This window comes from Sminthopsis crassicaudata, chromosome 2, assembly GCF_048593235.1.
Source record: "Sminthopsis crassicaudata isolate SCR6 chromosome 2, ASM4859323v1, whole genome shotgun sequence".
NCBI classification, from domain to species: domain Eukaryota; kingdom Metazoa; phylum Chordata; class Mammalia; order Dasyuromorphia; family Dasyuridae; genus Sminthopsis; species Sminthopsis crassicaudata.
Window position 1 is genome coordinate 238,990,391 of NC_133618.1, and position 16,316 is coordinate 239,006,706.

General features: G+C 35.8%; 1 protein-coding gene across 12 annotated transcripts in view; it reads right to left on the reverse strand.

Moving 5' to 3' along the window:
* BCAS1 (brain enriched myelin associated protein 1) overlaps positions 1 to 15,754 on the reverse strand; it is a 92,392-nt gene extending 76,638 nt beyond the window's left edge. For 9 of the 12 annotated variants that reach the window (XM_074288642.1, XM_074288636.1, XM_074288634.1 and 6 more), the window contains exon 1: positions 15,181 to 15,754. In XM_074288642.1, the coding sequence (XP_074144743.1) occupies positions 15,181 to 15,726 (546 nt within the window). In that variant the 5' untranslated portion in view covers positions 15,727 to 15,754. Of the gene's footprint in view, positions 1 to 15,176 lie in introns of all 12 variants that reach the window. The other 3 variants (XM_074288637.1, XM_074288635.1, XM_074288640.1) reach the window with 1 other exon arrangement.
* Between the last annotated feature and the right edge of the window lie 562 nt (positions 15,755 to 16,316).

A 16,316-nucleotide genomic window follows, 5' to 3' on the forward strand; every position in this document is an offset into this window, starting at 1 on the left:
ATTGCCCAAGGTCACACAGCCAAGAGTCTTATGCCAAATTTGAACTCAGGCCTTCCTAAGTCCAGGCACACATAAAATAAAAATCTTCCTTTGCAAGCACACACACACATACACACACACACATACACATACACACACACATATACACACACAGAGTACAGAGATCATTACCTTGGTTTTTTTTTGGAATAGAAAATAAAGTGAAGTATGTAGGATTTAAGACTTGCCATATCTAAATCAGCCCTATGTTTGCAAACTGAGTAAATAATTAATAGTCATTTAAACTAAATAATTGTATTTATTCCTATTATTTAGATCTTTCAGTCACAACTTTCAGAAGATGATAATATACCCACAAGAGCATTTTGGATGGCCCTTTACCCTCTTTAATGAGGTTCCTAGTCTTTGGAAACTTTCGCACTTTATAATACAGATCTTTGATTCACTGTTGTGATCTTACTCCTTACTTTTCAGGAGTCTGGAAACTTAAGCCTAAGAGTTTGTGGGAAGAGGATTGGGGTTTCCATGAGGAGAAATTTTTGATGGTATAGTTGTATTTTGTACAATATGCTGATTGATGTTAATTGGTTAAATAGAACTGAGATATATTAGCACTGGTGGGTTAACAATTAGGGGACAATATACCAGAATGGGGAGTCTGAGCTGAAAGCATCAGGGAAGAATCACTCCAGTTTAGTATATATATATATATATATATATATATGTTATATAGTTTAAGGCAGAGGTGAAGGACTTTTTTTTTCTGTCAAGGGCCATTTGGATATTAATAATATCATTCAAGAGTCATACAAAGTTATGAACTTGTAAGTTGTTGTACTTAGCTTTCAGCTCATTGTCTCCTGTGATTACCTTAACAAAGGATTTCATAGACCTTGTACAGTTCACAAGCTGGACTTTCCATACTCTTGTGTATGCTGAGTATGCTGAGATTCTTTAGTAGGAAAATAGAAAGCAATCATGGCAGAAAAAATGGTAAAAGAGTAGTCAGCACAAAAAGGCTCCTCTCAACCAAGTAGTAAACCAACAAGGATCATTTATATAATGTGCACATGTTCTTCAGTCTCCCAGAAGCAGCTCCTGAGGATCCTCCACATGGATGTTGCCATGTTAGCAAATGTATTGGGTCTAACCAATGGTGTCGTCAAAAGGGATCGAGTCCACACCAAAACATGACTTTCTTTTTGTTTTTGTGATTGGGAAAATGAGATAATTCTTTCACTTATTGCTGTTAAGAGCCTTCAATAAAGAAACCTAACCCTCCCTTGAATAATTAGATCTTCTTGGCCTTTTTATCCATTCTTTTCTATTCTAGATGCATTGAGTAGAATTTTAAAGACTGGGAAAATAAGCCACAGAAATTTCAGAGTCAAAAAATCTGGGCTAGGTATGATAGCCAGCCATCACTGAGACTTCATATGGAACAGAGGGATCATCTGAAGTGACCTTCAGGATTCTAGGCCAGTAGAAGACTGCTATAATACTGGTTTTGGACATGAACTTTATGGGATTAGTTCTGGGAGGGAGCTGAGCCATCTCCCTCTTTGCTCAGACCAAGATGATATATGGGGGATATAATACCTGGGGAAAATGTATGCTTGTTCTGTGAAATAAATGTAAAAACAACCTAGTATTAAGTGGTTAAATAAAATTGTAGTGGTAGTAGCTGGCTCTTAAGAAATCTCCCAAACAAACTCAAGGGGACAAAGATAATAGGGGGATTGGGTTTATGACAAAGAAAAGAGTCATCCTCAAACCCCTCCGAGTACTTGAGAACCCTGAGGCACAATTGTAACAACCCTAGCCCTGAGAGAATGGTGCCAGAGCATCTGTTACACTTATATCCCCTGAGCTTGGCATATGTTGTTGTTCAGTTGTTTTTCATTCATTTCTGACTCTTCATGATCCCATTTGGGGTTTTCTTGGCAAAGATAATTGGAGTAGTTTGCCATTTCTTTGTCTACCTCATTTTACAGATGAGGAAACTGAGGCAAATAGGGTCACACAGTTAGTGAGGATCTGAGAGGCCAAATTTGAACTCAGAGAAGTGAGTCCCTGTACTTTTTCCTCTGGACCACCTAGATGTCCCAAGTTTGGCACATAGTAAGCACTTAATGAATTATTCTTGGGTGACTTGAATGCCTATGATGTATTTTCATCTATTAAAGTCCTATGCATTACATTTCAAATATCGACATCTTCATAGTGATTTAAGCTTCTCAAAGGATTTGTTATGTATTACCTTATTCTCAATATATATCTATCTCTAGAATGTTTATAGAGATGTTATTAACCCTATTTGATAGATTAGGAGAAGTTAAATGGTTTGCCCATGTTTGGACAATTTAGTAAGTTTTCAAAGTAATATTTGAATCTATTTCCTTCCTGATTTTAAGTACAACATCCATTACCACATATACTATCCTTTCCCCCTGTCTACCCTATCATACCTGGAGAGATCTCGACTAGTATTGAATTTGTACTTTTTTTGTGTGTTTTTTAATCATAGTTAAGTGTATATGATGTACTCTGAATAGATTATAAATCCTACAACAGCTTGGATTGTAATTTATCTCATTGCTATGGCTTTCATATTACCTATTATAGTGCTCTGCATTTAGTAGGCTTTTTATTATTGTAAGTTGAAGATATTGGATTTCTCTTAATGCTGAGTTTTCTACACTGGTATATGGACCTCAGTTTATTTCTTTACAAATGAGTGGGATGAAGTAGATGATCTCTAAGCCCTTTGAGGATCTGAGATTTTATTACTCTAGGAAATCAGTCTATTGTCTTATTATTTTGAGCATTGTAGAGAGACAAATAGGGCAGGTAGGTGGTATAAGGGATAGAGTACTGGATTTGGAGTTAGGAAGACAGCCTCAGATAATTACTAGCTGTGTAACCTTGGGCAAGTCACTTAACCCTGTTTATCTCATATTATCTCATCTGTAAAACGAGCTGCAGAAAGGAATGACAAATCATTACTTCAGTATCTCTGCCAAGAAAACCTCAAATAGGATCATGAAGAATCAAAAATGAGCGAATAACATCAAAAGAGAGAAATAAGACAATGAAGAACTCTAAGAGCTTCACCTCTAAGCAGTGTTATTTTGGAACATTCTGGTTCTTGATTGTATTTTCATCTCTGGTTATTATTTTTCATTTTAATTATTTTTAGGATCAAATTAATTGGTTGAAAAAACCAGCTGCAAATCTGAATTCAGTGTATAAAATTGACTCAGTCTCCTTTCCTTAGAAAAATTAAATTGCTGTAAGAGTCAGTACAATGAAGAAATCAAAAGAGCCTAAAAATGGCCATAGCCAGCAAGCAGCCTCCTTAGAAGCATACATGAAATATCAGAGATCATTCATTTCCAATGCATTGATTTTGTTGATGAGAACCCTGAAGTCTTAGAGGCTAAATAATTGACGCATCCTAAATCATGTAGCTAGGAAGAACAACTATGATTTGAATAGATATTTGATTCTAATGAATTGATAGGATTAATTAACTTTTTCAAACTCCTTGCCCATTTTATGTAGATTCAGAATTTTATCATTTAAAGTCAATCTGTTTTGTTGGACATCAGAGCCAACACTCAAATAGAGTCATGATTAGGGATGGTCTGTCCTGAAGCCAAAACCTGTTGGGACGGTGATGGTGAGGAGCTGAATGCAGTAGTGTGGTGAGCAGTTTGACTGATATCCAGGAGAGGGCATGATCTTTCCCTTAACCCTAAGAGACAAGTAGGGAGGAAATAGCCAGGAGTACAAAGCTGATGGAGGACAGTTGGAATATATATAGCCAGGTGGTAAAGGGACAGGCAGGTGGCACTGTGAATAGAGTGCTAGGAGTTAGGGAAACATGAGTTCAAATCCTGACTCAGATCCTTACTAGCTGTGTGATCTTGGGCAAGGCACTTAATAAAATTATCTGGAGAAATAAATGGTAAACCACTCTAGTATCTTTGCCAAGAATACCCCAAAGAGAGTCATGAAGAGTTGGACATGATTAAAAAAATGACTGAACACCAACAGGGATGAGGAAAGAATAAATCTTTTGCTACCCAGATGTTTGTTTCCTGTGAGAAATCCTTGTTTGCACATTCTAGTTATTACTCTGCATGGAAAATTTGTCAATTTATCAGAAGTCAATAAAAAGCTATAATCAAATAAGCAGACTAAACTCTTTGGCTTTGCCATAAGGTCAATGAGTAGATTAACAGTAAATGTAAAGACAGTAACATGCTCACATTTAGTATAAATGGCAGCTGGCCTCTTTCTAAGCATTTTCTGCCCTCAAGATTTTAGAGAATCTAGAAACTTGTTTCTAACGAGCAAATACAATATGAATGGAGGAAGAGTGAGAACCAATCCTTTAAGTAATAAACATTCCCTTGCTAGCCATTCCAAACAACTTTCTTTTACAGGTTATTAATAATAAATAATGCATGTTATTAGATGGAAATACATTTACTGAAGATAAAGTGGGAGTTTTGAGAGATGTGGGGTAAGACGGATTATCCACCTGGTGAATCTGGAGACTTTGGCGCTAGGATTAATTCAAAGCTTCCTCTCAGAATGACACTATCAATTCTATACTGTATCATTCAGAGGTGAATTTTTTGTGTAATATACATTATCTAATATATAACTTGGAGTATCTTCAACAATTCACCTTAATAATCATTTTTCTAGGTTCTTAAGTTTCTTAATACCTGTATGATGTCACTAATATCTCTAAACTCCAGTTTCCTCATTTAAAAATGATTGAGTTGGACCAGATAATTGCTAATGCACCTTTCACCTCTAACTCCTCTGATTGTATATTTAACCTTATTTATCTTTGGAATACTACCTAGGACATACCTGCTGGGCACTGTACACAGTAGATGTTTACTAACTGTCTATTGATTGAATCAGTTATGGCCTGTATAAAATATTGCAAAAGATTCATGATTTCATTGCTGTGAGTACTCCCAGAATGTCCATGTTTATCCATAAATTCCCCATGAAGTAACTTCTCAATATGTTGAAGACTTTCTTCTTATTCTTTTTATATCTCAAGAAAATATGTTTGCCACTGGCCCATCTATTATTTTTATTTTTTTCCAAAGAAGCTCACCTATTTCCATTTTTTCATTTATGTCCTTAAAATTAATATCTTTTATATTGTTTCTTGTATACGCGTCATCACTAGTGACATGGTGAAGTCTAACTAGGAGTATCTCCTAAAGCTTTGTGCTGAGCCATACTCTCTTTTTGCTTTACATTATCTTACTTGGTAACAGCATCAGATATTGTAGTTTCAATTATCATCAGATATAATCAGATGGAGGAAGGGGGAGAACCAATCCCTTAGGTAATAAACATCCCCTTTCTTGTCTACATACCAGTGTTATACTTACTCCTGAGCCATACTGACATATTATCAACTGGATTTTGGAAAATTTGAACTGGATATCTCATAGATATCTCAAACATATCCAAAGAAATAGAACTTATCACCTCTCTTCTTGTTCTACTCCTTTCCCCTCTGAAATTTCCTATTACTGTCAAGGGCATTATCATCTCAACCCAACTAGGCTTTTACAATATTGATTTGATCTCTGCTGCCTTTTTCTTACTCAATCCATTGTCAAATCTTGCCATTTCTACCTTGCCTACAGTTCTTAAATATGTCCCCATGTGTCCCCTTCTCTCTACTCATACAGCCACTATCCTATTTCAGGCACTTATAATTCCTCACTTGATCTATTACAATAATCTACTAATTGGTCTCTCTGCATTAAATCTTTTCCTATCCAAGTCCACCCCACAACATAGCTGCCAAAGTGATTTTCCTAAATCTTATGTTTGACTATGCCATCCTCATAACTCAAATAGTAGTTATTTCTGTTTTGACCAGAAACCCCTGGGAGTCTGACCTGTTTCCTGATTGATTTATTTTGGACTAGTTAAAAGGGACCATTCTTGGCTTCAATTCTTATTTAACCTTAATCATTAAATGGGCATAGCCTTAGTTACAGAGACTTGTTAAAGATCTTAGCTTAAAAAGGCCAAAGTCTTCCACTGCATCCAGGGCCATCTGCCTACTGTACCAGATGGCTCTGGAGGAGAAAGTGAGGCTGGTGACTTTGCAAAGCCCTCCCTCACTTAAGTCCAGTTCATTTGCTTATCATGGCATCACCTCCCTAATGTCATGGTCTTTGAAAACGAAGGACAAACAACAGTTTTTTTCCCATACTCTGCAAATATTCTCCTTGTAGTATTAACATATTGCATGCTTTCTCTCATATCTGTATTTTTTAATTAGCTGGTCCCCATGGCTAGAATGCTTTCCTTCTTCGACTCTGCCTCTAAGCTTCACTTCAAGGTTTAGCTCAAATACCCACTTTTTCAGGAGACCTTTCTTAATGTCCCCCCATTCCCACTGTTATTTTTCCTCTGAGACAACTTTTCATTTATATTTCATAAATAACTAAATATCTTACATATACAGTTATTTGCATGTTGTCTCCCCTATTACAGTATAAGCTCCATGAGACAGGGAATATGTTTTTGACTTTTTTTTTTTTTTTTGGTGGTGATGGCAATGGTAAGAAGGTTGTAGGTCCAGTGCCTGTGTGCAAGAAAACACTTAAAAATGTCTATTGATTCACTGGCTGGCCATACATTGCACAAATCTTTATATGATTTGTAATTAAACACTTCTGGAATTATCTCATTCCTCAATTCACAACCACACTAGCATCAGGGGAAACTATTTGCATTAAAGCAACAGACCTTGCAGCTATGAACATTCTGAGACTATTGAAAGCGCTGTATAGTTTATCAATATAGCAAATCTTTCCCTTCTCAGTACCATTATCTGTCAACAGGACTTGCTTATAATGCCCATAGTGATGTATTAATTCAACAAGAATGTCTAGCTACAAATTTTAATCTAGGCAATACATTTTGTCCATTTTATTCCAATGTGGATGATTAGGCTAATCTCTTTCACCTAACAAGAGATACATTTAAGGGGTTTGATGCAAGTAATGCATCAAGTGAAATACTTAGAGTTCCTTGCCATCAACAGAAATTATTTAAGATGCAGTTAGGTAATTTCCATGTTACTGTAGGTGACATCTGTAATTATGAAGATGTAGTCTTCTATAGAAAACTGCCTATGAAAACTTGCAAGTTCTCTTCTCACATTTAAATTGAAGATACCTTCAATGCCCTAACAAACCTTTTTCATAAAGATTTTATCTTCTTGGATGCTTTTTATTTTGTTTTTGTAAAATCATCACCTGTGATTCTCTCCTCTGACATCTTGAGATGTCAGTGTTTTGAAAATTGTGTTATCTACAGGACAAATGTCTTCTGTATTAATTTTGTGAATTCCAACTACTCATCGGGGCACCATTGGCTTAAGTACTATTGCTACTTTTTTGCAAAATGCATCAGGTTCTGAGATATCTGGATGTAACATTTCTATTACTGTTGCCAATGAATGTAGATTAGTATAAAAGTACTAGTGGTTTTCTTATTCTGTGTATCAATTTTTTGTCCTTCCAAATTAATCTACAAAGCCTTTTTAAATTACTTGGTTTAGGGGAGATTTCTTGTCAAGCTGTTATTTTTTTTCTTCTTCTCTAGTTTTTCTTTCCTTCCTTCCTTCCTTCCTTCCTTCCTTCCTTCCTTCCTTCCTTCCTTCCTTCCTTCCTTCCTTCCTTCCTTCCTTCCTTCCTTCCTTCCTTCCTTCCTTCCTTCCTTCCTTCCTTCCTTCCTTCCTTCCTTCCTTCCTTCCTTCCTTCCTTCCTTCCTTCCTTCCTCTCCCTTCCATTCCTTTCCTTTCCTTCCTCCTTTCTTCCCTCCTTTCTTTCTTTTACTATTATTCTCCTCTACAATATTTTGTAAACAACATCTTGGTTGCTAGTTTTTCTATTTCTATTCAATTATTTGGTCTATAGGAAGGTTCAGTGGCTTTGGAATCAGAGGATAGTCATTGGAATTCTAGATGACCTTCTTACTAGTTATGTAATTAACATATGGACCTCAGTTTTCTTATTAATAATACAAGGATGTTAGCTGTGATGATCTCTGTTGGTCCTAGTAGTTCTAAGTTTATTATTGATGGAAAGAGATTACTTGCTGACCATAGTATTTTCCAGATTCTTTAGCTCCTTCATTTTGGTGGCTCTTATATCAATTAAACTCTTCTAGGCAATAGTAATATACAGTATCTTTACTTTTATACATTTTATCCAGTTTTTTTTGTAATCATATGAAATACAAAATTATGTTCCGGCTTAGTATAGAATTCTAACCATAAGAAGTTAAGATTCACAAAGTAAGCTTTTAATTTTCTAAGGCAAAATATTTAAGTAATTTTGATCTTGCCAAGCTCAGACTGAAAAACCACAAACCCACTTGTTGTTTGATCATTTCAGTTATATCCAACTCCTCAAGATTTCATTTGGGTTTTTTCTTGGCATTGATATTAAAGTAGTTTGCCATCTACTTCTCCAGTTATTTTTATAGATGAGGAAACTGAGGCAAATAGGGTTAATAACTTATCCAGGGTCACATTGCTAGTAAATGTCTGATATCAGATTTGAACTCAGGAAGATGAATCTTCTTGATTTCGGGCCTGACACTCTATCCACTATTCCCTGAAACTTCCCAGAAATCTTGGTGTACAAACAATGTTTTTAAATATCTTCATACTATCCTTCTTTAGAAAAGAAAGAGAATGGGTCATAATATATGAATTTACTGATTGCTCTTTCATTACTATGGGGGTTTGGAATTTAAAAACATGCACATTCAATGTCAGCTTAAATAAGTCTTTCCCAAAAGTACTCCCACTAAAGCTATGGGAGGAATGAGAAATAAAGCAGTCAATACTTTAATTATGGGAGGAAATGCCAATTGATCTAGCAACAAGTGAAGTTAGTAGAAGACAATAAGCAACAGACAAGAAAATAATATAGCCCTCAAGGATAATGGCTATTTTAATCTTCATGAAACAAGGCCATAGGATTTAGAGCTGGTAGGAGATCTTGGGAGATCATCTAGTTTTATTTTACAGATAAGGAAACTTGTCTCAGACAGGTTAAGTGACTTTCTCAGTATGTATTGGAAATATATAGAAGCCTTAATGCATGACCTAGAAAATGAGAACAGAAAGGGAAGTCAGAGAACATAGAATGTCAGAACTGAGTTGAGAGGGATATTAGAGCATACAATACTCTTGTTGGAAAGGGAGCTTAGATACATTTGGACTAATTTCTCACTTCAACTATGAGGGAAATGAGACGTTTTGTTGTGTCACTTGCCTTAGACTACAGAGATCATCACTGATAGAACTGGGACTAGAACTCAGGCTTTGTGAATCCTAATATAATGTTCTTTCCATTGTGTCAGATACTCCTTTAGAATAACACCCAGAGTTCTGAAGAAAAAGATACACATTAAAAAGATTCTGAAATTTTGATTTTTCCTTTTCTCTTAAAAATGTTTTAATTAATGTGATGTCATTGGATTTCAGAGAATCATGAGATGATGAGATAGAAGAGGTATTTTAATATCCTTCAGTCTGTTTTACAGATGAATCAATAATCAATAAATATTTGTTAACCATATGCTGTGTGTCAAGCACTGTGCTAAGTACAAAGAAGAAGAACCTGAGGCCAAGAGAATTGAAATGACTTAACTATGATCACATAGGTATATAATTGGTAGAACTTAGAATTAAACCTGTGTCTTTTGAATGTACATTGTTATTTAGTTGTTTCAGTCGTGTCTGAGTTTTTGTGATCTCATTTGGAGTTTTTTTGGAGTAGATCCTAGAATATTTTCTCTTTACTTTACAGATGAGGAAACTGTAGCAGAGGGTAAAAGGACTTGCCCAAGGTCACACAGCTAGTAAGTATCTGAGGCTGGATTTGAACTTAGGAAAATGTATCTTCCTAACTTTAGGCTCAAAGCTCTACCCATAGTGTCATTTGGTTGCCCTATATAGCTGCATAACTCATTGCAATATTTCAGTCCATACATCTCACTTCTGGTTTGAATATTCTCTGAAGGGATTATTTAAAGTTAGGATCTTGCTGTTTTTCTTGAAAATGTATTTAAAATATAGACTACTAGATTTTGTAGCTAAATTGCAATAGCAAGTATGCTAATTGCTTTTCACCAGTATTCCATGTCAAAGAAATGATGTGAACATAATGAATCTAAGCAACATTACTGGACTGGAGGCCAAAATAAGATCTAGATAGCATCAAATGGATCCACTAGTAAAGATGTATTAGTGCCTCATACACACAGCTCTTAGTAGGTATCACATATCAAACACTTATATTATGTTTAAGCATTTGAAAGCCACATGAGAATAAAAAAATGGAAGTTACGTGAGAAAGATATTTCACAATGCCAATCATCTTTGTTATCATGGGATGTGGGTAAAGGTTTTTGTTTTTGTTAGTTTGTTTTTGCTGAGATAATTGGGGTTACAGGATTTGTCCAGAGTCAAGCAGCTGGTAAATATTAAATGTCTGAGGCCAGATTTGAACTCAGATTCTCTTGACTCCAGGGCCAGTGCTCTATCCATTATGCCATCTAGCTGCTCCAAGTTGTTTTAATAACTGGTTGGAGTTTACTTGAATGGATTAAAATATCTGCAGATGAGCATCATGCAAGAGAACGGGTGCTGGATTTGATGTCAGAAAAGATAGGCCCTACTTATTTACTGCATGACCATGGCCAAGAGGTCTCAGTTTCCTTATCTATAAAATCAGGATGATAAATCTGCTGATCCCTTAGATCCCTAACTAATATTTATGAATTGATTGCAAGAAGATACCCTTACTATGCAAGCTATGAAGTCAGGCCTAATTTATCCAACATACTTGCTCCTTGTTTTAGTCCTCTCTCATAGCTGACTAGAAAAGGAAGAAATAGAACTTACCCATACCTTTGGGTCTGCAAATCAGGAAACTGGAAGGAAGTGATAGGAAATTTCCCTAAAGAAGTTCTCCTTCAAGTCCGTTAAACTCTTCCTATGAACTCACTTATTAGATTACATACATCTGTACCTTTTGCAATATTTCAGTCCATACATCTCACTTCTGGTTTGAATTCTAAGAGAAAAATTCTAACACCCAATTTTAACCCAAATGTGCTTGGTAAAATTTCAAATTAAAAAAAATTACAGTGAAAAAAAGAAACATATTCATATTAGAAATCAAAGTTTTATGCTTACAAAAGCTAATTATATTTCTTTGATGAGCTCAGGTTTGGGGGATAAATATTTTAAATGCTTATCATATAGTACTGGTTCACTTGTTAGGGGGGAAAAAAAATCAAAAGAACCCATTCCTGCCAACACTTTTGTTTGCATGAATCACTGCTCAGTGAAACATTCCAGGCATATAATTTATCTGTTCTTTGGCCATGTAGTAAATGCTTCATTAGTGCATGAATTCTTGCCTTGTTTTAATTATGCTATGCTCTGAATGTAGTTTTATAGTGCACAAAAATGAGATTGTCATTCATGAAACACAGAAGGTTTGTGTGTTACTCCTAGAATGAAATGGGGGCATCTATCTTCTGATTCACAGTCCTATCTGTTAGCTGGAATTGATATTCCAATTCAAGAAGGGTGTTATGCTGAACTGCAAGGACATTTGACAGTCCTGTGCCCGAGTTCTAATTTACCCTAAGGATATTGGGTCAATTCATTGACTATCATCCATGTAGAATATTGGGCTCCAACCTTGGAAGCAGATGCATGAGGAGGTTTTTGTTGTTGCTATTTGAGGACTTGGTCTTACAATATCACACAAAGAATAGCTAATTTATAAAGAACTGGCAAGCCATGGATCAGACAACTATTCCATGTAATCAGAAGTCTCCTTGAAATGATTTACAAACACATCTATTGAAATTTACATAAAACTTTGTGCTCATTGAACTGTTTTCATGAAGTTAGATTTTAAACTAGGTAGCATTTGTAACTTTGCTTATGAGGTGGTGGTTGTTTATATGAAGAAAACATCCTATCTCACCAAAAAGTCTTTGTAAAATTTTAAGCAAAAAGAACAAACCAAGACAAGTACAGGAAGCTAATCCCATGGAATAAGTAGTAAAAGTAGCATTGTCCCCATTTTACAGGCAAAAAGACAGGCTGGGAAAGTGTAAATGACTTCTTCATGGTCACACAGCTAATAGGTAGCAGAGCTAGAACTCAAAAGTCAAAATTCATTTGATTCTAAGCCAAGACCATTTCTGTGTGTGTTTCTGTGTGTTTCAATTTCTGGTAATTTAGAAGAACTGCTCTCTTGGTGAGAGGGATAAGATAGGGCAATGCAACATAATGGACATGAGTAAATATTTATTATGCCCATGGACATTTATGTAATGCTTTATTTGCAAAATATTTTATTTATTATTCTCATTTGTGCCTTAAAACAACTGTGTAATAAAGGAAATATAAGTATTAAACTCATTTTACAGATGAAGAAAATGAATGTTAAAATGACTTGTCCTTAGGAAGACAACTAATGAAATTTGAACATTTGAACCCAGATTCTGACTCCAAATCTAGCACTGTTTCCAGTGTCATTTTGCCTAAATGAATGAAATGACTATTCCATGTCTTCTCTGTGCATTGCATAGAACATACATATGTGACAAAATAGTAGATATTGCACAATTCAGCTTTAATGATAACTATTATCCAGTCATGATTTTGAATTGTGTCAACTTCAAACAACTAAAAACACATGAATATGCAGGTATCACATATGAATATTGAAAACGCCGGCCCATTTTCCAGACTGGAAGACAGATTACAAGTTTTAGTTCTCTTAAATGGTCATTATATAGCTTTACTTCCTAGCTTGGCAATAGTTATATATCTGTCATAGCATCATAGACTTAAATTTGGAAAAGACTTTTGGAGAAATCAATCATTTTGTAGTTAAGGTAACTGAGGTCAGAGAGATTAACCTCACCACAGTCATAACAGGTAGTAAATGTCAGAGCTAAGCTTCAAACCTGGATCTTTTGACTAAATCCAGTAACCTGTCTACTGTACCATGCTTCTTTCCATAGTGTATCTAATATATCTTCTCAACTTCAGATTCAAATTCTTTTTTAAAAATACACTTAAGGTGGAATGTTTACCCCAAATTTCTCTTGCAAGAGTTGGGTTGGATAAAATACCAAATATATGATATCCACTTCTTAGCATCAAGGGGATTGAAACCTTGGTTCACCTAAACTGCTGCCCTTTGGTCATAAAGTGATATTTTTTCTTTTTTTTTTTCCCACCTTTTAAAAGTATTTTTGAGAATGTTGTAGAATAGTGAACAAAATAGTAAGTTGTGAAATTTCCCTCTCTGGATATCTTTGGAGGTAACACAGGTATTCATTTGTATGACATTTGTAGGGGTGGACCTGTCTGGAGTTTAGGAGATTGAATTAAGTGCTTTTTCAAGCTACCTTTCAGTCTTATGATTTTGTTTCAGTGAATAACAGTTTAATTTTCTCAACTCAGTTTAATAGGTTCACAATATCTTTTGATTTCCTGGCATCTGATTATTTCCCCAAGTGATCCTGGCTTTAGAATTCTGAACATGAGAATTCATGCTCATAAATGTTATTTCATATAATAGCTGACTTCTTCATTAACACCTTCTTCCCTTTCTCCACTCCCCTCATGTAACAGACAACAATAGGAACATCCGACTTTAAAAGCAGGAAGGTATAATGGAGATCATCTAATATAATACTCTCATTTTGTAGGTGAGGAAATTAAGATTCAGGGAAGAGAAGTTCTTTGTCTATGGACACTAAGCTAACTAGTTCTAAAGCCAAGAATCAAATCCAGGTTATCTGACTCCAGAACTAATGTTTTTTCTATTCAGCTTTATTGCCTCCCGTAAGTGGTAGAGATTCTTACAAATTTACTATATTGCTGAGGGACACAAATCCTCAAAATAAACTCAGGTAAGTTGAGGCATAACATTTCCTTCATTCACTATAAGTTCAAGTCTATAAGCACCTTCACCACTGAAAGTTTTGAGTCCTCATCTACTAACACTTCCCCCATATTCTACTCCACCTCTGGTTTGAATATTCAAAACTCAATGTGTGAATTGCTCAAATAGAAAAAACTGTCTAGCTGGTACATTTTGAACTGATCATTGCAAAATTTCTAAAAATACACTTTTCCTAATCAAATATACAGAAAAATTCACCAACCACATAGCATTTCCTCCCCTCAGTCCAACTCTACCAGAGGGACTTAATCTCATTTTTTGTAGTTAGAAAAAATGATATAAAATCTATTAATAGTAGCTTAGTGACACAGAGGGGGAGGGAGAAGAATGGAGGGAAGGAAGAAGAGAGTAGGGGGAGGAAGAGAGAGAGAAAGAGAGAATGCAAACTCCCATTTCCTTTTCTACTATACTGGTTCAGACCTGAATAAAAAAACTCTAAATAAATAGACAAATACTGATTTACTTAAACATTAAAAAGAGTTTGTCTTAGTTTGATGAGGAGCAGAAATGATGGGATAGCTGTCTCTGAAAAGACAAACTTTTATCAAGACATAGTAATCAAGATGCTGTTCATAGCACACCTTGATCTACTCTTATTACATGGTTCAAATGAGGATTTACAGAAAGGAAAAATATCCCTCAACTTACCCACACAATACCTATTGTTGGTAAAACAACAGGATTTTAACAAGAAGCAAATTATGGCCTTTCTAAGACCAAGAATAATTGTTAATTTTGATTCTTTTGCACCTTGGTATATTGAGCACATATACATCTCCCACCTTAAACTTTGGTAAATAGGATGAACTCATCTTTGTGGCAGTCACCTCCCTTTTTTTTTTTTTTTTTTTTTTTTTTTTTTTACACAAAACAGATGAAACAGCTGTTAGTGCTCTTCAAACAGATGTTCCCTGTCAGCTAAAACATCAGGGAGACACTATACTACAATGTCCTATTTGTTTTATAGGGTCAATGACTTGATACCTTTGTCAAGGCCCCTGCTGTCTGTTGTTTAACATATGTGAAGCTGTCTTACCCCATTAATGCTCTTATGAGATTTCATTAAGAATGAAATGGATATTTCTGTTTAAACACTTGCCTTCTCCTCTGGGACATTGTTCGACTGGCTTGATAATCCAGGAGTCTCTCTGTCCAGGTGTTGTAGGTTCTCTGTATTCTCAGTTCCCTCTTGGATTCCAATGGGAACTGGTATATTTTCTTTTTTCTTGTCCAGTTTGAAGAATTTGTCAAAAAAGCTGAGTTCCTTGGGTTTGGCAGGGGCTGCACCCTCTGCCTCAGGTAGAGGCGATGTTGGTGGCTCAGTAGCACTAAGGGATGCTTCAGCTGGGACCTGATTTTGGGTTTTATCTGAATCTTCTTCCAGTGCAGCTGTTGCCGGAAGTTTCATGTTCTCACTTGATGCTTTGTTCGCTGGGGGGTTTTCAGAGCTGACATCCAGGCTCACTGATCCAACTGATGAATCTATGCCTTGGTCTCCAGTACGTCCTGGTACAGGCCGCGAGAGTGTCAAGAAAAAACGAGATTTAGCAGCTGGTGTTGGGGCTTTGGCCCCCTTCCCAAGATTCTTTCCGTTGGCCTCAGAAACAGTGCTTATCTCCATTGTTTCATGGAAAGAAATGGCCATATTACCCTGGTTAACACTTGTCTCTGCACTGGCTGCAAACACAAACACAAAACATCGATTATTCAACAAAACAAGGAAACTCAAGTATTAATCATGGACTTCAAATGTTCTATACTCTTGTGTTTTTATGTGACAAAGACAAAGCAGACTTGTGGCATGTTAATAAACCCCTTGTTCCTTGACTTGCCTGCCATGTATATGTTGGTTTACCTAGAAACCCTTCATGTCTTTTGGGGGAAAATTCACACACTAGGAATAAGTACAGGCTGAGTTATCAAGGATCAGCTCATGGGATGTGTCAGAACTGGGTTCAGAAAACAGTCTTAAAGAAAAAGTATGGTACCAGATGTTTGCCATCTATTGTCCCGAGAGTTTTGGGGATCTTTAACATTTTTTTTTTCAAATTAAAAAATGGAGATCATGGGGCACCTAGGTGGCACAGTGCATAGAGCACTAGCCCTGAAGTCAGGAGACCTGAGTTCAAATTTGACCTCAGACACTTAATACTTCCTAGCTGTGTGACCCTGGGCAAGTCACTTAACCCCAATTGTCTCAGGGGGGAAAAAGGAGATCAAATTAGAAAGCATGAA